General features: G+C 40.3%; 2 protein-coding genes across 2 annotated transcripts; one reads left to right on the top strand and one right to left on the bottom strand.

Moving 5' to 3' along the window:
* Positions 1 to 2,395: 2,395 nt before the first annotated feature.
* On the bottom strand, positions 2,396 to 3,133 carry LOC146383454 (general transcription factor II-I repeat domain-containing protein 2A-like). The gene has a single exon (XM_084932453.1). The coding sequence runs from the start codon at positions 3,131 to 3,133 to the stop codon at positions 2,396 to 2,398; it is 738 nt and encodes a 245-aa protein (XP_084788579.1).
* A 13,820-nt stretch (positions 3,134 to 16,953) lies between these two features.
* Positions 16,954 to 17,577, top strand: pmchl (pro-melanin-concentrating hormone, like). The gene has a single exon (XM_084932575.1). It carries the CDS (start codon positions 17,026 to 17,028, stop codon positions 17,434 to 17,436), a length of 411 nt encoding a protein of 136 aa, XP_084788701.1. The 5' UTR covers positions 16,954 to 17,025; the 3' UTR covers positions 17,437 to 17,577.
* The last annotated feature ends 5,264 nt before the right edge of the window (positions 17,578 to 22,841 follow it).

The raw sequence follows: 22,841 nt of genomic DNA, 5'->3' as shown, positions 1-22,841 counted from the left end.
TCGACGGAAGCGTCGCCATGACAACAACAACAATGCACAACGTAGCACGTTGTAAGAAAAGGTAAACTTCCGGGTGGAATGCATTTTAAAACCTTATTTGGGGCCAACATTAGCAAACCCATGTTTTTAATCAGACTTGGCTGGTGATTCTACTTTATGGGCCAGTAGCAACTGAAATTAAATTAAATTTAGACAATGCTTTAAAACAGCTAAGATTTAAGGTGGCTGTCAAATTGTGGGACTGTACGTTCCAGGTCCTAACCTGAGGTCCTCAGCCAAGGTCATCCCACAATCTCAGCTGAGAACCAAGGCTGATCCAGCTTTTTCTGTCAGTGGACCCACTCTCTGAATCAAGCTTCCTAAGAAGGCTCACTGTTGTCTTTTAAATCCATCTTAAAGACATATACGCAGCTGTTTTCTGTGCTTCCACTTTGATTTACATTTATGTTCTCCATAATAATTGTTTTATCACCTTCCCCTAATTATCCTTTTTAATTCATTTTTTAATATTTGCTTTTAATTTACCTGTTTTTCCATTTCTAATTTTCTTTATTCCTTGCTCTTATCTCCATTTGTTGCCAGTATTCTTTATGTTATTTCATTCCATTTCCCATCTTGTACTGTGAAGCACTTTGTAACTTTGTTATGAAAGGTGCCATGTATAAATAAAGTTATTATTATTCAAGTTATATATAGTCTGTCAAATATCATCCACAGTTACAGAGGAGCTAAAAAGCTTTCCTCAGAATGAAAGTGGAATAAGACATTCTTCTTCACATTCTTTCGGGTGAGCACAGAGGCAGAGCTTCTAGTCTCCAGGAGACAGCTGAGCGAGAAAGTGCTGTCCCGTGGGGTGCAATTAAAGTGAACAAAGATGACACCCCTGTCATCTGATCACCTGGTAAAATGGCTTTACGGCCATTCGCTGATTGATCCATCTACGGGTACAGCCATCCTGCTGAGCAAGGGTTGTGCTGCCATTGGAGGAACATTTCAGGTCAGAATTTTTTTCTCCCCCTCTATTGAACTCTCTTATTCTTCCATTACATAAGGCAGAGCTTGGTTCAGCTGTGAACAGTGAAACAGCAACTATAAATCATCAAGTGAACATGAGAAAGTATAGTTGTATTAATATGATCGATACTGGCAGATTTTTATAAAGAAACTATATCTTTTTTAGACCGACAGACTCCAAGTGCAGCCCTTAATACTTCAATGTGTCTCAGTTCAGATACACTGTCATGTAGTACACTAGAAAGCACATACTTTCATTGTCAGTAAGGTGCTGTTGTCTCAAACTGTACATGGCATGTTGTGCATTTTTGGAAAATATAATGATTTCTGCATTTGTACGACATTTACAACCTGTTCATCCACACATCCAGAGCAATATACTTTTAGATTTAATAAACAAAGCCCAGCAGACACATGGAAAGACCAGACAAAAATCTGCTGCCGGTGGAAACTGGTAGTCCCTCCCTGCCTGCTTCAAGATAGTAACGCTTGATCGTGAGGCCTTTTAAGTCTTCCACAATTGACAGTTTCCCAATACATATTCTATGTGTCACAAACTGGGCTACACAACCATGACAGAAAGAGATATGCACAGCAAATGACAATTAAAAACCTCTTCATTTAAAACTAAATAAACCAGGGGTGGCCAACCAGTCAGAGACCAAGAGCCACTTTTTTTATTGTGTTACCGCAAATAGCCACATCATACACATGGGCACACATGAACATCACCCATCCCTTCCTCCCTTCCTCCCTCTCTCTCCCTCTCTGTCACACACACACGCACAAAAATACACACACCTCTGCTCAGCCAGATTTATTGTAAATGTCACACACCAACATGACACAGGCCAGTCATTTTCAACAATGAACATTGTGTGCACTGTCTCACACACACAAACTCTCAGTTCAACCAAGTCCACAAACAAAAATATAATAATCTACAATAGCATTTTTCTTTTACTATGCATGTTGTTTAGTGGGACTTCTGGCATTCCTTGCCTTGAACACTCCTCTTCAAATTTGGCTTGTATTCCGTTGTTGTCACTCAAAGCAATTCTTTCACATGAGTGTCAGTCAGAACAGATCGATGCTTTGATTTCACATATTTTAGGGTAGAAAACACAGACTCGCAGACGTATGTTGACCAAAACATTGACAGTATCTTAAGAGCAGCCCGTTTGACATTGGGGTATTTTTCCATTGGCACACTTTTCCAGAACTCAATGGTCCCCTCCCTTAAAGCAGGTTTCAATTGGTCCTCCTCATAAAGATCACACATCTCCAACTCAGCCGCAGCTTCATCTGTGACTAGCGGGACTTTCAAACAGTCCGTCTCTGCATTAAATGTGTCGACGAGGAACGTAATCTGTGGCCTTTTCTATTGTAGATCACGGAACCGGGTCACAAAGCTTTCGTGCAAGTTTTCAACCAGCATTGCATATCTGGCTCTTTGCTTACTCAGGGCGGCGCTGGCAACTTGCCCGCTGGCTTTAAGCAGAGTGGGAAAATGCGTTAAATCTCCCTTTTGAATATGCGCCTTGGACAGCTGTAGTTTGTTGACAAACGCAAACACACTTTGCACCAGGTCAGGCAGCATTTTTAACTTACCCTGCAGGGTCAGTTTCAGTCTTTCCAAGTGACACAGCATGTCGACCAAAAAGGCCAGATCCATAATCCACTTGAGGTCCGAGAGCTCGGGATAGTCCTTGTCCTTCTCTTCCATAAACAGTTTCACGGCATCCAAAAGCTCAAAGAAGCGAGAGAGTACCTGGCCTTTTGACAGCCACCTCACAGTGCAGTAGAGCGGCAGGTCACCTGGAAGCCCTTGGTCCAGCTCAGCGATGAGATTCTTGAATTGCCTGTGGTTAGGCGCATGTGTGCGGATATAGTTGACGACTTCCATCACAGGCTTTAAGACGTTATCTAAATTCAATGATTTAGACATGAGTTTCTCCATGTGGATGATGCAGTGGAAATTCCAAAACTCAGGAAATATTTGGTCAGCTGTGCACAACCCCACAAGCACGTTCACAGATCCCATCATGGCTGGTGCTCCATCCGTGGTTATTGCAGTTAGTTTCGTTATGGGCAGATTTGCTTTTTCAAATGCAGCCATCATGGTTTCTTTTACGTCTATGCCACGGGTTCTGTCTTTTAATGGCACAATATCAAGGAGTTCTTCTTTGATCACACAATCGCTTGACACAGACGATTGCCAATTGAGGCTTGTCTTGTATATCACAACTCTCATCCAATGCGACACTGAAATACTCGTGCTTGAAGGTCAGAGTGCAACTGTGTTTCAATAACCGTGTTAATGTCCGATATTCTGTGTTCAACAGTGTGCCGGACAGTTGGACGTCTGATACCATGTGTTTTAGTTTGTCGTTTTCAGGAGACAAGATTTCAACAACATCACTGAGGCATTTTTTAACAAACTCCGCTTCATTGTATGGGTTTTAGCCCTTGCAATGTTCCAAGCCAGCTGATAGGATGCGAGCGTTATGGTCTCTAAGCGCTTCGTAAAATTTGGGAAAAACTGTATCTGCTTTTCTGCCTGACTTTTCAAAATGGCCAACTCATGCTTGCGAAGTTCAGTCCCTTTTGGTAATCCCTGGTCAATGTTAGCATGGAGTGAGCTTTGAAGCTTTGAAATGCGCTAATTACATCTGACATATGAGACATGGCTTGCTATTGCGTTTAACAAAAAAATATAAACTCTCCCACTCTGTTTAAAACGTCCCGTATTCATCTTCATGTTTTCGTTTTGCTGTGCATTTTTTCCCTGCCATTTTAAGGGTGAACTTGCCCCTACTGGGAAACTTTGCGGTATTTTAATCTCACCCACATGCGCATTTGATGAAAATACCGTATTGAACTCAAGCAAAGTGAACACGCACATTTTAAAACAACATCAACAACAAAAAAAACCCTCCAAAACGCAAACACAAACTTTGATATGTGCGTAAGAGCCGCATGAAACCAGGCAAAGAGCCGCATGCGGCTCAGGAGCCGCGGGTTGGCCACCCCTATGCTAGGCTGTCACAGAGGTAGTCATACATGAGAGAGCAACATTTCTTTAATAAATATGTTAACAATCAGACAGTTTAACACTGCTGCCTTTAACATTTCTGAGTATTTATCCCTCTGGGGAGAAAAGTGAGAGAAAGGAAACAGAGAAAGAAGAAAATGACAATGACATTATTTAAACAGAAGCATCAGATGAGCCTTCAGCTGTTCGGTGAGGTTAGGTTATGTCATATAGAAACCACAGGTATTGTCAGATGTGTGGCATTCGACTTATCCTACGCCAGGTTGAGTTATATCCCATTCATTATGTCATTAGCATTACCAGACAGAATTTCTGTATAGTATTCTCCTTTAAGAGCTTTACTTTATGCACCCCTTCATGTTACACCTCGGTTAGCTGCTTGTTTTATGTAATAAGATCTGCTTTGTGTGTTGTTTTTCTTATTATTTCCTGTTTGCTATAAATTGTTAAATAGGTTCATCTCATTCTATCAGCTATTTCCTTGGAGTATTTCTCAAATATTTGGGAACAATTTTTCTGTCCCAAAGTGCTTCTCCAGCTGATCAGATTACAGATGAATGGGGACAAGCATGTGAGCATATTTTTATTATTGACAGATACATTAGCATTTCATATGGCATGACATTGGTAGTTTTTTTTTTTAAATCTTTCTTTTCAAGTTAAGAACCGTTGCTATAATGAATAGTTTGTATTTTTGTTACTTAATGGGTAATAGTATTTAGGTTTGTACATTTCAAAATAATTAAAATGGTTAACTTGTTGTTTTAAGTCGTGCTCTGCTGGTATATTTTATCAGTTTCCAGCACTGTAAAAATACATGGTAAGGTTGTCTAAGACATACAGTCCACCATTACCTCTTTATTAAGCAATAAAGAGGTAATGGTGGAGCTGCTGAGTTGGGTGATTGGTGATGTATATAGGTAGAGGTGGGGGCCGTAATGCAAATTCTGCTCAGGGCACCATAACACCTTGGGCCGGCCCTGGTGCAGTGCAGCGCACGTTCCTACAGTTGCCCTGGCAGCTCCTGAAATGGCCACTTGAGGCTCCACAGACTCCTAAAAAGTATTTAATTACTTTTCTCGCATTCTTTAACAAATTCCCATCACTGCTTTATAAGTGCATGGCCTCTGTTTCCCCACCACCTACAGCAGAACATTGTTTCCCATTTTCACATGATGCTGCAGCCCTTTTGATCTGAAGGTGAATGCAATTTGCTTCTACATCAAGAAACTCCATCACTGGAACAAAAAAGCCCCTCTCAAACCTCAATTAGATTTTTTGTTATTTGGTCAGCAATCAAATCATGGACCATTTATTCATGCAAACTCTGCCAAATTTAACGCTCAGTGCTTGTTACCATGGATATGAACCACAGAAACAAACCACAGAGAGTGTTGCTGGGAAACAGCGAGAGGAGTTTTCACTGTTAGACAGCCAGAGTGTCTGCAGCAGTCTACACCCTCGGCATGAAGCACAGTCAGAAAGCAAATCAATGTTTTATGGATGCTCGACTGTCAAACTGTGCCCCGTCATGGCATGCAAACTAATAGGTGTCCTCCACCCGTTAGTTTATATCTATTCAACTATACGATGGCTGCATATTCCACATGTGCTCCACTGGAAGAAAAGCAGCAGTGGAGAGATGAAGTCATCAAAGAGTGTACTTTTATAGAAAGATATACTTTAAAGAATTTATTGCTTTTCAGTTTTTTGCGTTTCGTCTTGGTGCTCTCCATCTCTAATCTTCACCAGCTGCTGAATCTTCCTCACATCTGTCTTCTCTACCTGGATGTGCTGTTTTCCTCTTCTGTACCAGTATGGTAGATGCACCACCGCTTCCATCTGTCTCTCCCTCACATATTCTCAGGTGTTGTGGAATAACTCATTAATTTTAATGTCATATCCACAGACAATCTTGTGAAGTGCCGCAAGTACCTCACAATAAAATCCTTATATACAAATGAATGTTTTCTGTCTGCTGAAATTCTGGAGGGGCTTTAATTTGAAGCAGTTCCAGAAAATGTTGAGCTCTAAGAATGCAACTGCAGTAATTTTAACAGAGCAGGAAATGATACAAAAATAAAAATAAAATAGGAGTAATTGGGCTTATCAAGAAGCAATAACCTCTCAAGCTGTAGAGGATAGTTGGTATAAGATCAAATACAGAGATTTAAGGTATTTAATGATAATGTTGTGCCTTTTCAAAACCGAATCAACACACAGTCTTTACCACTATGTGACTATTTTAATTTGCTTTTTGTTTATGCTCTTGCATAAAATATACTTTTGTGATTGTTAAAATGTCACCGTGTTAACCAAAATAATTAATGCAGGACATACTGGTGGTGATGCAATGAATGACCACAGATAAGGAAAAGTGGAATATGTACTTTAAACAGAATTTAAAGAAAGAGAGTGGATTAATATCACTATATAAAAGTAAGAGGCAATTAACAACAGTAGACTGGAGGTGAATGAGGCATAGCTTAAAGGAGCCAAAGCCTCCGTCATGTGAACTCTGACGTTTTGACCTGGTCACCCATGTCAGGCACAGACTGTCCTGCAATATTTTGGTTGCTCAATAATTTTTTTTTCTTTTAACGGAAATTTCTACAGTAGACACTGAAAAACAGGAAATTTTCTGTCATTTACTTATTTCTTACTTAACTACTTAGATATAGTATGAATGGCTCTGGATGGATGAAGGACTTTATCAGCAGTACAAGCTGTAAAACTTAAAAATACCGTCAAAAGTCCCAAAATGTATGCCCTCCATCATATTTACCAAAGCCATCAAGTGGGCTGGAGTGGAGTCTTTATCGGTCTTATTCTGGCCACAGGCCTTATGTTTGACACCCCTGCTGTAAGCCTTTTCCTGTGGCTTTGTCCCTCTCTCTTTGCCATACGCCTAGCTTCCCACTAGCCCTTTCTGCTTTCTTTATCTACCTCTGAATCCCATTTTTCTTTGATACTATGGACAAGTAACTATCAAAATAAAACAGGAAGTGAGTGCTCTAATTAAACGGGCAAACACGCATTTGGAGGGATGACACAGAGGATGGGAAAGCAAACACTGAGGCAACAAATTCACCTCTAAAACTAAATTATAACAAGAACTGAAGACTCCAGAAATACTCAAGAAACCATAAGGATCAATAAAGAAAACTACGAACATGAACTCAAAAATTCAGACAGACCCAGGATCATGACAATTACACTGCAGCAAAATCACTGATGCCTTTGCACGTACCCACAGCCACAGAAGTATTGTTTGTGAGTGCATGAATGTTGTAATCCTTGTGGTGGTTTGGTGGTCATGTAACATAATATGTCCTGAAGTTTTTGTCTAGTTTCAAATATCATCATTAAGAAGCACACAAAATACAGATTCTAAACTTTAGGTGGAAATTAATGCTTCGGTCTTTAACCAGACAGTTGGAGAACGATGCTGGAAATAACCACGCAAAGACCACAACCTATCAAGTTTACATAGCAGTTTGCTCTTTTCCTCCATTTAACAGAGTAATAGACAAAGTCCTCCAGTCTGACACTGAGGATATATCGAAACCCCTCTAGATGGAGACTATCAGTCAACGTTGTAACATCCTTTTTCTCCCACAAGAGAAGAGAAGGACAGGAGGTGATGCTATGTACTCTACATATGAAGTGAGTTTTCTGATCTGCCGAGGATCATCCGAAGGGGATCTGGCCTTATTTGGATTTTTAAAATCTTTGAAAACAAAGAAAATAATTCAGACTCAGAAGTTTTTTGTTCGCTCTCTGTGGCATAATTATGTCGCATTTTATAAATGTCTATAGTCTGTATAGACAGGTTATAAATCTCACATACAGTACACATACAAAATGACAAAACTACTGCTGCTGTGAAGTGTTTGTAGTAGAAATCCTTGTTTCTGTGCTTCTACAGGAACATCATTCCTCCAAAAGCAAACTAAATGTATTTATTCCCACGGCAGAGGCATTCAGACCTTTTCAAGTAAAGCATGTGAGAAGATTAAAACTCTTGGAGCCTGGAGCAGGACTCTCCCTCCTCCCGTCATTAATGTTGTGGCTTACAGCATGTGTGGTCACGCCGGCGGGAGTGCGAGCTGGACTCGGATCAGATTCCCCAAATCCAATTCATGTAGTTGGTGATTCAAAAACACATGTTGCAAAAGGAAGTTTTTCCAAGGCTTTCTCTCTCTCTCTGTGTGTCTCTGTGTCTTGACTGACCATCTCCATGGCTACCAGCATCTCTGCAGATATATTGATGAGGCATGAGAGTGATGGTCTGTTTTTCTCTTTAGCCAAATCACTCTAAGACCTGGCACCACATCAGCTTTCATCTCGTTACTTTCATCTTCCCCTGCAGTCACATCCTGACCCCCAGACCGACCCACACCCTCCCAATATGAGCCTCAAATAACTAACAGCGGTCGTTGGCTTTCATCTTCAGGCTCCTCAAGGATGGAGTCATGTTGCGTGACATCGTTATCATCCTTAGTATACCTTCACGCCATGCCAAAGGTGTTCTTTTTTAAAACATTTTTTTTTAAAGAATGAACCATTTAGCTAAACAATCTGAAAAATGCAACAACAGTTTTACAGTTTCAAAAGCCTTGCACATAACCACATACAATCCAGTCTGAGATGGACAATTATTTCACGACCCTAAAGAGGATCAATCAGCAGTGGTGTGGTGACTCACAGGGACATCGTCTTCCTCCCATTCAATAAAATATCTCCTTCAGAGATCCACCGGAGAGCAGAACTTCAAGTTAAAGGAGCCTATGGCCAGATATAATCAGACACCCGGTGTAATAATTAAAACATTAATGCTGTTTTATGGAAGCTGATGAAAAAAAAGACTAGTTTTTTTATTGAAACAACAGCACAAACTGTGACGTCTGTGACTGACAGCCTGGTCTCAGAAACAGCCACGATGCAACAGACAAGCAAAAAGCTACATGTGCGTGTTTACAGACAGGAATCGTCACGTTTTCGTGACTGTCAGACTTTGTAACCAATGGCTTTCATGTCGATAAGCATGTATAATGTAGAAAATCTCCAGTGGGAATGCATCACCATAGCAACCAAGAAATCAGAGCTTTAAATGAAGCGGAAACCCTTCTCTTTTAACCCCAACCATGATCTGTTTGTCAACTAACCAAGGTGATTTTAGTGATAGTGAATAAAATTAAATGTGAAAAATCTGTGAGGTGAATTACCTAAACTTGAGGATGCACCGCCAACCCCTCCATCCTCCAGATGTGTATTATTTTTCCAGCTTTTAAAAGTGGAAAATATTAAATTTGCGTACATCCACATGTACGGTATATACGAGACCGGGCAGTCAGTTGATGAGATGTTGTGTTGTGTTTCACCACCTGCTGTGAGGCTGTGTTGTAAAGCCTCGGTTGAGCATTTCGCCACCATGATCTTGCTGTTTTGTAACCGAATGTGACAAATAAGTGTTGGATGTGACTAATGGTGCATTTATAACAAACATGAAGCAAGTTCTGGAGTGCGACCTTTAGCTTTTTCAGAACTTACCATAAAGTCATATGATTTTACTCTGTCCTTTTCTCTTGTCTCTATCTAAAAGTGAAGTTACAGCACATAGATCGAGCTACCCACAAACAGCCTGTCTCTCATTACTAAATATCGGTGGCACAGACAGAGTCCGAGCTGATGATGCAGTTTGGATTTGTAGCTGAAGCTGAGACATTTAAATTCACGGACTGCACAGACTTTTATGTAATCGCAAGTGATGTGCGGATCAGTACTGAAATATCAATTCCTCCGATACCAGTAATTTATGTTCTAGAATCGATTCTCATATTAAAATGTCGATATTTTAGTAATTTAGGGTAAATTTGTAGTTTATCATTAACAGGAACACAGTGGAAAGAAACTATATCATTCGGATTGTCTACATTGGAAGGAACTACTTTCTCCTCAGCCTTTCATAATCATGTGCGAAATACGGCTGTATAAATGTGTCGCAGCTGCTTGGCGTGCGCACTCACAACAATGGCTGAGTGTAAATGCGTGGACGTATTTTACTTCCACAAACAGCCAAGACACGGTTTAAGTCAACCTCATTCTGTATTAAAAAATACCCGAAGCTTGCAGCTAGGGCCATTAACCCATCAGGAAAAGTGTGAGCAAGAGGGTAATTATCTCATAGACTTCTCTGGAATCTGAGTCACCCTGCACTCATTTTAAGGCCATTTAAACTTTTTACATGTGTAGAATAGGACCTTTTTAAAATGTATTTATATATATATATATTTTTTTTTTAAATAAGCTTGTAACTGAAATAGACCATTTTATGACCTCAGCTCATTAGGGGGAAGATGAGCAGTGTTAATTAACTGGGTCTACGTGGTTTGGTCATAGTTTGGTTAATTTAAAAATGCACACATGAAAACACTGTAAAAGAAAAGAGTGCAGGGAGGTGGGGTGGGGAAAAGGTTAAAGAAAAAGCAACTTTTAAGAGAAGCATGACACATGACTCCTCTAGATAAAAAAAAAAAAGCATACCAATTAGCATATAAATCAGTTAAAATACACTATAGAAAGAGGTGCAGTGACCCAAGACTACAACACATCTGCTATTGCTGGTCTACCGAAAAAATCTGAATGATTTTAGGTGGATAATCTCAACAACTTCCCCAACCCCTCTGCAAGGGTTATTTTCCCCCACAGTGCGGATATAAAAAGGTAAATTGGGAACAAGTAAAAAGTAAAGGAAAGATGAATCAACAGGGCAAGGAAAAGGAATGTATCCAGACTAATATTTATGTAAAATCTGCTGGTAAATATGTAGAAGGACCCATCATCCACTGTCTTACTCAAGTAAAGTAATTAAATATTTGTTATATAAGCAGCTATTGCCTCGATGTGAGAGCCAACCTCACCAGTTTCTGTAAATTTCATGGGCACCGTTAAGGAAGTGCTCTGAGCATGTTGCGGTGCAGAAGTCCTTAACCTGTCTGTGAGCAAACGAAAACTGAGATTTCAATCGGTCAGACCTCAGAAATGGCTGTCAGAGCGAAGCGCCCTGGAATTTCAACAACATAATTCAATTTGCCCCTGTTAATACATTCAACACTGTCAGATCTGTGTCTTGTGTTTATCTAGCTGGAATAACACTTACAGGCTGCGCCATGTGGCCCATGGGGCCCATAATAAAGAGCCGCGCCACTGTGTGCCTAAGGGAGATGGCGTTATGTCCACTGCCCTTTTTTTGTGCCCCCTTTTTTACTCCTGAGCCAAGGTCTTATGTTTTAGCTGGTCATCACATCTTTTAGAAATCCCCCTTCTCTTTTTCTTCTTCTTCTTTTTCTATTCATTGAGGTGTAGCACTGTCTGTGAATAAAAACACCTTGAGCAGACATCTGCTCCGTCCCACATGAAGGCAAACACGGAAAATGTTCCCTAACTCAGCTTTTACAGGAATTTAAATAAAAATGATTGGCTGATTTTATTAACACAAGGAACAAAGTATTAAATGACATGGAGGAGTGCACTTTTAGACATTTCAGAAGGTCTCCTTAACTTTATTTAATTCATAATAAAAATAATCTGTCAAGTATCTGGTGTAAAAAATCTGTGCCAAGTCAAATATGTGGAAAGAAGGAAACAATGGGACAATAATTAATGAAGCAAATATCAGCCATCTTTAATGAGTTTTCATTTGGACGAACTCCTGCTCGTCCATCCTGAACTGCAGTTTGCAGCAGTACTGCTGGATCTAGTCCACAGCCTCAGGGCCAGATTAGATTCATCATGGAGCCTATGATGTTAAACTACATAAGTAGCTGACATTATTTCCAGGATTCATGTGCGTGTGTGGTATTTTGTGTGTTAATTACCTTGTGTGTCATGATCCGTGGGAGCAGCTGAGGGGTTTTCATTTGTTATCAGGATGGGTCCCTGGCTACTGGCCCGGGCGGAGTCTCTGCATCACACCTGAGCTCCATCTGCTGTCAATTACAGGAGGACTACTTAAGCCAGCACTGCCTGCTACTCGTCCCCAGTTCATTCTGCCACCCACAGTGGTAGCTGGGCCACATCTGCGCTCCACTCTTACCGCGCCCTCTTTTTGTGCTTAACTCTGTTTCCTTGTGTACAGCTCTCCACACTATCCCGTCTTGGACGCATCGCCTGTGGTAACTCTCTCTCCAGCGCTGGCTCCTTTGTTATACCTCTGTGATCTGCTCCTACTAGGAAAACCATCATCCTGTCGCTTCACCTGCTTGTCCTCCTGCCTGCTCCGACGCTCTTGGTAAGCCATTCCTCCCCTCTTGCACTGCAGATTTCCTCTCTCTGGATTCTCCCACAGAAACCCTCCCCAAAGCTCTTCAGTCTGGACCTGCACGTAAGCCAACAGCACCTCCATAATATTCACTCTGGTCATCTGCTCCCTTACCTGCCAGTAATCGCTTTTCCCTCTGTTGCAGCACACCTGCGGTTCAAATCGTGACCTCAGCGGACAGTCTTCCCCGTGGCCGTCCCCATTTCCACCGGCTCCTGTTCACTCTTGTTTGCCTTCGTTTTGATCTCCTTCATTCTGTAAATAAAGTTTTGTCAATAGTTCTCAGTAAGTGAATTGAGTCTGCTTTTGGGTCCAGCTCTCGTGAAAACCTCGGTTCATGACACTGTGGCCTTGTCCTGGTGTTTTGTATGCTGTGCAGCCTTGGTGCCCTGTCTTTGTTTTTTGTTTTCTTCCAACATTCCCAGTTGGGATTTTGGACGACTGCATGGGAACATGTTTGTGGTGGGTAAAAATCCTTCTCCATCCAAATGGAAATGTGCACACGGACGGACACATCTGCTGGAACATAAATCCCGCTAGTCTGTCAAACTCATGGATGAGTCCAACAACAGCAACCCGATGAGCCTCCTGATGGGGAAAGATGAGGCAGGGAGGCTCTGTGCTAACTGGTTAGCTTTCAGAATAAAAGTGTTGGAACTGGGCTGATCGTAAACTGATCCCAGAAAAAATAAATCACAAAATATACTTAATGAGCATGTGTCAGTAAATAAATATTAGGCTAAAGTGATGCGGGGGTGTCTAACTCAGGTACACAGAGCAGAGCAGAAACTGATTTAATTTACGTTCATGACTTCTGGTCATGTTCACTGCTGCAGTCATGAATTATATAAATGTATTAACCATTTAGGTTGATTGCACAGCAGACTGACAGATGCAAAGTTCCCGACTTACTTAAAAGTGATCCATGTTCTATTTCAACTTTGTGTGTGTTTCTGTTTGGCTTTTCAGTGTGTAGCGCTTTGCTCTCTGTATAATAGTCAATCTGGCCTTCTGAGGAAAAATGCTGCCCACCGCTGAACTGGAGCCACTCAGCTGATGATAATTAACCACACAAATGCCAGATGCAGTCCATGCAGGTTTTCATGAAATCAGAGTTGCCTGAAAAAGCCACAAAACTGGCATTTATTGAAGTACTTTCGTGTTAAGCAAAACCGTTCTATTTTTAAGTCATTTCAGTTGGAACATATTAGCTAAAAGAAGAAAAAAAGTAGGTGCTCATTTGATGACATGTTGCTAGCGATCAGCAAGTATTATTACTGTTGTCCAGGCAGATGTGTGGTTTGGGTGGTTAGTGTGACATGATGCAACATTCACATGATCCAGTGTAATCTACAGTTGTTTACTGGAGAGAGGAGGTACAGTATTATCCTGGGAATGTCTGACCTAAAGCAAAATTCATGACTCAAAACACACACACACACACACACACACACACATTCAGAGCTTTTGTTATTTATTCCAGGCCCTGCTTTTATATTTCCAAATTTATGATGCGTCAGTTCACATGGCCCAGAGCAAACCTGTCCTTTCTCGTTCACTTTACGTGTATGCATATAGTCAGTGCGGACAAACCATCTGAGCAAATGATGGTGAGAGTATTTGGTTGTGTAATGTGAACACAAGGGAGCAGGATTAACGTTATATCTCCATCCAGCAGCTAGTGTTTCCTTTCTCTAACTTAGCAGTTGCAGAGATTTAATTGCTTATAAAACCTCAAATTTGATCATCTTAAATTTTTTTTTTTGGTTCTTTTTGGCTACCCACTGTAATTAAATGGATAACTGCCTAAACAGTAACACGAGCAACATTTGTTTGCCTTGGCCACAATCTTTCCTTGAACTTAACCAAGTAGTGCTACTTGTCTTGGCTTGAAAGAAGGTACCACTGGGGCATCTTAGTGGCACTGAGAGGACACAAATGCAGGATGCCAGAACAAAAAAGTGAGTCTTAACTGTGGCTGATACAAAATAGCAAACATTAAAGGCCAGAAGGTGAAAAAAAAAACAGAGGTCCAGGAACATAAGAGCCAGGGAATAAATTAAAACAACAATAAAAAAAATGAACAAACAGGATTGCACACCAGGGAACATTGCCAGTCGCACCAATAGAGCAGAAGAACAGAAGAACAGAAGAAAGGAATCCATACACTTTATCAGATACACCTGTTCAACAGCTTTTAATGGAAATGTGAGACAGTCACCAAATCTCTATGCAATAAAGCTTTGGGACGTGCTGGGATGGGAGATTCACATCATGGATCAGCTGGAAACAAATCTGTGGCAACTGTGTGATGGTATCATGTCAATATGGACCAAAATCTTTGAGGAATATGTCCAGCACCTTGCTGAATTATGTCATGAAGAATTAAGACAGTTCTTAAGGCAAAAGGGGTCCAACTTGTTACTAAGGTTTATCTAATGAGGTGGGAATTGATTTGGAAATGAGACTCAAAAAATAATAAAAAATAAAAGATAAATAACAAAAAAGGCATGACTTTAAACGTAATAACAGAGAGAGAATGAGCATGCAGGGACGACACAGACAGGGAGACACTGGGGGGGAACTGTAATGATAAAACCAAAACAAAAGAATAATCATGTAAAACAGGAATAAAAGGCTCAAAAATAATAAACACAAATCCAAAACTCAACATGAGAACCCCAGGATCAGGGCACTATATTCCTCAAACACCAAAAATCTTTGTTATACATACATACAATACACTGTTTTTCCAGAAGATGAATCAGATAAGTGTTTTCTAACACTTCTGTAGCCACTACATGATAAATCCACAATGTGTCTGCAGTTAAGGTGAGCATGCATAAATCGGAAACTATTCTGAGTATGTTAAAGGTGAGCGATTATACGACTTTTATTATTAAATACTCCTCTTACTGGCAGGTTGACCTTGTGGATTTGAAGTGTTAGCAGAAAAGTATTATCTTTAGGGATAACACAGCTATTATTTTCTGTATTCTTAAAACACCTCTGTCTTACAGATCCATGTGGTTTTCATTTAAAAATAGTGATAGGCCCATTTGTACCGTTAAAGCCAACGGCATAGGAAAAGCTCCACCCATCCCATCAGTTAAATATATGAATATCAGTCATCTAGGAATGTAAGATAAGGTAAACTGTCTGTCTCCAGTAAACCTCTAAGGCCGTTCACATGGCAATAAAAACAGGGTGTAGATAATTCTCAGATGTCAGACTTTTTCAAAACCACAGGCATGGTTTTCAGTAAGAAATGGCTCACAGCACTTCCCATCTGAATCGCTGCCCATTACCAATACTAAAATAAGCGTACTTTTAAAAAAAGACATGAAAGTATGTGTCTAGCCAACTGATGTCAGTAAAATATCAAATGTGTTCTGGTAAAGGCTAGAGTTGAACAGTTCGCTAACCAGTCCTGTGTCTGGAAGACATCTTTTGATTATTTAAAAGCAGACATCCTTTTTCTACCTGTAATTAGATGTCAGTCAGAATCGTACCTATAGTACAGTGCCAGGAAACTGGTAGTTTAAAAATCTATCTCCCATCTCCATCTGAATACAAGATTATTTGATCCGCACCAAATGCTCTTGGATTTTAAAGCCAAGGAGTCATTTAAACTTTTAGTTTTATTCAATTTTTTCCAATTTTTTTCTTTATTGTTCTTCAGTTATTTTCTAATCACAATCATATATCGTTAACATGACTTTCGATGCTGTCCCGACTCCCGACATAACAAATCCTCGAATTTCACCAATTTTTGATAGAAAAACCAAATATATACATAAACAGCATTTGCTCTGAGGATCTTAGCTTAATCGTACAACTGTAGATGACACAACAAATTAAAACTTTGTCATTTTCTCACCAGGTTTGATCTCACTCAAATGCCACCAGCATAAATTACATTAATTAATTTCACATCTTATGCAGGTTCAGGTGCGCAGCCTTCCTGCAGCACCCATCTGGAAACCATAATTAGGCTGGGTTATAATCACATGGCAGTTGAGCTTCCACCTCTGGGCCTTTGGAGCAGATGTCTTGTATATTCTCCAAAAAACTAACTTTTTTTCTTCTTTCGCCAACAAAGAGCTGCTGCCACGAAGACACAAACACTTCAGAATCATTCGGTTGTCTTATCTGCACTAATCCAAGGTTAAATCTCTTATTGAACAGCACTGTGACAATGCCATGAGAGAACATCAAGTTTCTGAGAGCACAAGAGCTTAACGGGTGGGTAATCCATCCTTGTTGTTTTAAAGGGCAGTAATTTTGGATTAGTTTTTCTTATGTGTTACCTGTTCAAAGAATTCCTGCTGTTTCATTGTTATGTGTCTAATATACGCCACTACATTGGAGATTTTAATTAATTTTTTAATGAAAACAACATACTCGAACACTGCAAGAGTTCCACACAACTGTCTTTTAATGCTTGTGACTAATTTCCGGAACCCAACAGGAGAAGTTGTGATGGCAAACTATGCAACGTGGCCAATTCAGTGTGTCCAAAATGGTATAAAAGCCCAGTGGTATGATTGCAAGCCAGACAGCGAGGCAAGGCTTCAGGAAAGACACTCATCCACCCGAGCCAACACCGTACACCTTTTGGAAGATCTTCACCATGAGGCAGTCGCGCCTGTCCATCATCTTTGCTGTAGCGCTCTTTTTCAAGTGCTACGCTCTGACAGTGGCATTACCCATGGCCAAGGCTGAAGACGGCTCCTTGGAGCAGGATGCTTTTACCTCCCTGCTGAACGATGAGGCCACGGAAAACAGCCTAGGCGATGCAGAGCTGTCCTCCATGACCAAATCCAGAGCTCCGAAGGTAATCGTCATTGCCGCTGATGCAAACCTGTGGAGGGACCTGTGGGTGCTGCACAACGGGCTACCCCTCTACAAGCGGAGAGTCGACGAAAACAACCATGTCGTCGAGCAGAAAGATGTCGGACAGGACCTGACCATCCCCATCCACAGGAGGGACACCATGAGGTGCATGGTGGGACGAGTGTATCGGCCATGCTGGGAGGTGTAGGACAGTTTGCTCTTCTCCTCAAGGAGTCCAAAGAGAGGATAGCTGTCAAGTGACCTCACACTCAGTTGCAAACTAATCCAAAAATGTGTGTATCTATAGAAAAATCACTGGAGAGCTGAAAATAAAAATGATTTAATTCTACTTTATGTCTTTTATATGTTTTTTAACTGTTTAAACTGAGATGGTGAAGGTTAAAGTTTTTTGTTCAGATTTATTCATATCTGTCAGACTTTTCAATTTTCAATAACCACTGACTGACTGTCTTTTCTCTATGTCTAGTCTTGTTTGAAAAAATGTTGTATAATGTGAGAGGTGTAACCTCACAATCAGATTCCAGCAAGAAGAAATTTGTCTTTAAAAAAAAATAGGTTTCTTTTATCCAGGAGAACAAACTTAAAGCAGTCTCAAACTTTGGATGCAAGACTGGATTGTGTCACAAGGTTATAATGCGTCAAGGATAGAGAGGCGATAACTGCAACAGTCCACAGCTGTTAAGCTCATCGTGCAACAAATGAGACTGAATATACAGGCAGATAAACATAAATTCTTTCCAAAATTTCCAGATAATACTCTGTGTATGTAGATGGATATTCAGCTAGGTAAATGTCATCACCAGTTCACAAAAGAGTCATCTCAATTGTAGGATCTTTACCTTCATATTATAAGGTAAAGGCCTTACAATACCAGAAGAAGAAGCCCAGTGATTTAGCCCAATGAGTAAGCAGTTGGTCACAGTGAGGAGGAAGAACTCCCTTTAAGTGGGAGCAGAACCAGACTCAGAGAGGGGCAGCCATCTGCTATGACCGGTTGATGGTTGCAGTTAAGTTTATCGTTGGGACTTTCCAGTGTTTGTAATAAGCTAAATTCATCGCCTGCAAGTTTGCCAAAATGTTACATCTTTAAAGCACCGTGTCAGAAACATTCTCACCTCTGAAAATCCTCTCTTTGGCTTTGGCAAAGGCTTCATTGTGAGAAGGGATACACGCCATCTTCTGACTTGATATAAATCTTGGACATTCTCACATGTGCTCCGTTTGGCATCAGGAGGACTTAGAAAGCAGCTTAAAGTATTATTTAATTAGGCTGACCACATAAAAAAAACAACAAGCTGAATGTGGGTGCTGAGATTTAGTCTGAAATATGTGATATATGTAACTTAAAAGTTAAACACACTCAAACTCAGCATCCAGGGTTTTAACCGGAGCAGCACTAATTGGCTAAAGTATTATAGCCAAATACAGAGCCACTATTTGGCTCTTTTCCTGTTAATAGGTGGCTCTTCCACTCCACTGTCACCAAGTGAAAATGAAGTTCAGTCAAACATGAAGTAAAACACTGGGTCACACTGAGTGTGAAAATTGGTAACCTTCTTTTCTTCAAAGGTCTTTCCTGGAATTCAAGTAACTAAGGAGTTGCAGTAAAACATCTGCAATGGGAGGAAATCCTTTGTTAATTCCAGTGACTTGCTTGGTCAAGTCACAAATCCCTAGGCAATTCCCCTTCCTTATAAAATTACATGCAGATTTTCACAGAAGAGCTTGTTACCTCACGTCCTGGATACTAGTAAATGACTGCAGCCTTACGTGGGTTATTGGCTGGCTGCCTGCAGAATCAATGTATGCTCTTGGGTATAGGAGCTCATCTTCCACAAGAGGTAAGGTGTGCACCATAATAATGCCAGAGCATTGCAGGTACATGCTGCACATCTGCCCTCAACTAACAAATTGCAAAATGTTGGAGTCAGGATTCCTAATTTTTCAATGCAGATGGTTTGGGTGATTATACAGCAGTTGTGGTCCATGTTTGAGAAAATACTAAAGAAGAAGATTCGATCACAGGAAAAACAGCATGAGACAATAAACAGATTAAACCTTATGGGTCAGCAGCAAGTCCTGTTGTTGTGAAACAGTTGTGCAACAGCAAATGTGGGTTATTTGACCTACAATTTTCAAGAATGTGCTGTCATCAGTACGTAATTATTTAAATGACTGGAGTGTCTAGACTAGAAATCCTAAGTGTATATATTTTTGAGTCAATCAGCAGCAATAAAGTCCATTCAAACTGAATCATGCTGAAAATCTGTGGAAGGAATAATTTGTTAATGATATGGGGAAAAAATCCAGAAGAAACTGTTTAACATACAAAGGAGATAGTAAAATATTACCTAATTATTATTATTAAATATTGACTTTGGGGGTTGATAATGTTACTCAAGGGTCATAGTGGAGAAAACTTTAATTGACTTTTGTAATGTATCCAACAATCATTAAAAAAGCCCCTCTAATATGCAACTTTAAATCTTTGCCAGAACTTCAGTTTATTTAGTTTAATGACATTAACTTGTCTGGCCTGGCTGACACTTGTCTAAGACCAGTCTGTGCCAATCTGGGAAACACTGGTTCCCTACATGGGAAAAGGAGTATTCCTTGACCAGTTCAGAGTAGTTATTGGAAGTTAATTGCAGTTGCTGGGAAAATGATACAGACACTACACTAACAAGGGCATCTTTTCTCTTAGTGCTTAAGTTTGAACACAAAGTGACAACACATAGCAAATTTCAAAACCAGGTGGAAATGGAGGCTAGAATTTTACAAGCCTACCAGCTCATAACTGTCTTTTTTGCCTGTTAAAGATCAGGCTCTGGCTGCTGGGAAACAACATGAATTAAAACTATTTCATGTTGGCAATCACTTGGAGGTTTTTCAATATAGCACCTACTTTGTAAACAATTTCAGCCAAGGAGAACCAGAAACCTTGAGAAACCACTGCCAAACATGTGGGGATATACATATTTTCACCTAATCACCAGTCATTGTCAGGGAGTCACCAACTGATCTCTATGCTTGTTTGACCTCAAGGTGATTTTCGGTGGTGCGTATTGTCAGCCCATTATCACTCCCGAGGCGTAATATAGTGACGATTTTGTCAAGTCCCGAGGCGTTCCAAGGAACGTGAAAGGTGACCTCCTGTGTTGCCACGCGCCGGGTTGTGGATGAAATCCAGTAGAATGATGCCACCACGGTGATGCACATCCCAGCCATGTATTCCAGCCCTAAACTTAACCGTATCCATAACACTATCCATAACTTTATCCCTAACCTTAACCAGGACTTTAATGACATTAGATAGTGTTTTCCAAAGCGATTTAAGTAAAACGAACATACATGTGTAGATTCAATCCAAACGGTTCTCATGTTTCCTCATTTTTCCGATCTCCTAATCTAGGACCATGTTGGGTGCCCTGAAGCGTAATATACTGACGATTTGTCACCTAGTGTAAAATGTTATGCTTTGGAAGTGAGAACGTGTTGGTATTGTCCATATTTGCCAATCTACAGTTTTGCACAGCTGTTTAATGTCACCAGGGTCAGTGCCACAAATAACTCATCTGTGTGCCACTCTTGCTTGTGCTGTTGTTTGTGCTGTTGGATTTTTCTGGAGGACTGTAGAATGCAAACCATAAGTTAGAGAGCAGAATTCATAGTTCCATCAGTTCCATTACAGTAAGTTGTCCAAGTCCTAAACTGGCAAAACAGCCAGACCATAACAGTACCACCGCCATGTTTGACTATTACTATGATATTCTTTTTATGAAATACCCTGTTAGTGTTATGTCAGATGTAACAGGGCTTGAACCTTGTTAAAAGTTCAGCTTTTGTCTCGTCAGTCCACAGAATGTTTTCCCAAAAGTTCATCACGATGTTTACTGGCAAATGAGAGACCTCCTTTTGTGTTCTTTTTGGTCAGCAGTGTCTTTCTCCTTGGAAGTCTCTATTGATGCCATTTTAGCCCAGTCTCTCCAGATAATTGCTCACACCTTGGTTTGCTCGAGTCTTAAAGCTTTACAAAGTTTTTTGCTTTGTAACTCTTTGCAGGCTGATAGACGTCAATGACTTTGTTCCTTGGCTGCTTCTTTGCTCCTTTTTGAGGTCTTTTTTTTTAGGCTTCACTTTATCAGACAGGTTCTATTTAAGTGATTTCTTGATTCAACAGGTCTGGCAGTTATCAGCTTTCCAAAAATAAAAAGTGGTTAATCACAGTTATTTCATGAATTAATGGGTCATACGGGGTTACATAGGTAGATCACAGAGGGCAGATAGGGTTGGATGGTTTTTCCCCCTTATTGAATGAGATCATCTATTACAAACTGCATTTTGTATTTAGTCAGGTTATCTTTGACTAATATTAAATCAATTTCATGATCTGAAACGTTAAGTGTGAAAAATATGCAGAAAAATTAGAAATCAGAAAGGGGTCTGTAGGAACTGTAAGCAATGTAACCAAATCCATCATTAGACCACACAGGGTTAACCATAACTTGCTTAAAACATTGTCAGTGGAGAACATTAATATGTTTGTGTGGGAGATCATGCATGTTCACAGTGTGAATTATTTCAAAATGCAAGTGTCATTTAAGTGGAAACTTGTGAGTCAGACTTGCAGCGCTCTGAAAAGACTTTTTGCTGGTTGATTGTTGTGGGTCACAACAGCAGAACATTCCTCACAAAATAGAGAGTGAGTCAGCAGAAAGAAGGATGTGTTTCTGGGAATATCTGCACCTTTTTGGTATTTGGGAATAAGCTTCTGGTTGGAAAAACAATTAGGCTGAAGGCATAAGCAGAAATGTAGCATGTGAGAAATGCAATGCTAGCTCTGACAAAGTGACTGGCTACAAATTAGAAAACTGTGGTACATTAGAAACTATAATAAGCTATTCAGGGCACCGTTTGAAATATTAAAGGGGTAAAACCTTCCATATCTGGTCACTGACTACACTTTTGTAATGATTTTTAGATTATTTGAGGAGTTCTTGACATAAAGATCTCCACAGTAGGAGAAGTTTAGCAGACTGTACTAAATAAACTATTTCCTGTAGCTTTAAATACCGACCACAGTGTGCATCCATAAAATATATGACATAATACTTCAAGTCCTTGGCTTTAAATGTACAAAAGTCATGCCCTTTGAAATTATGACAAATTACAAGGGTAGACTTTTGGCATTTTCATACCCCTTAAGAGTACGTAATGCAGATAAATGTTTTATGGGAAGGTGTTTTGCTTTACACATGACTGTGGGGAGAAACATCTGGAAACTGTTATACAAAAGCCTGAGCAGTTTTTTAAAACAGTAGTTGGTCATAAATTGTTTTAATTCCACCTACTATGTGTGTGTGTGTGTGTGTGTGTGTGTGTGTGTGTGTGTGTGTGTGGTGGGGGGATCAGACAGAATAATCCACTAAGATCTACTCGGGTGCTCTCAAGCCATCTGAAAGACTCAGTCTCTCCAGCGTCTCCTGGGTCTGCTCTCGGGCCTCTTCATTCATTCATTGCTGGTGCCAGCCAGATGAGGGGTACCCTGTGGCCATAAAAGGATACAAATGGTGAACAACAATACTCAGGTAG

Source organism: Perissodus microlepis, chromosome 7 (genome assembly GCF_051167445.1).
Source record: "Perissodus microlepis isolate ML-2025 ecotype Zambia chromosome 7, ASM5116744v1, whole genome shotgun sequence".
NCBI classification, from domain to species: domain Eukaryota; kingdom Metazoa; phylum Chordata; class Actinopteri; order Cichliformes; family Cichlidae; genus Perissodus; species Perissodus microlepis.
Note: the sequence above shows the minus strand (reverse complement) of the source record. Positions and strands in the feature narration are given on the sequence as shown.

What these genes read in the sequence shown, in the direction of transcription:
- LOC146383454 (XM_084932453.1), bottom strand. Translation starts at nt 3,133, where the DNA reads ATGGCTGCATTTGAAAAAGCAAATCTGCCCATAACGAAACTAACTGCA.
- pmchl (XM_084932575.1), top strand. Translation starts at nt 17,026, where the DNA reads ATGAGGCAGTCGCGCCTGTCCATCATCTTTGCTGTAGCGCTCTTTTTC.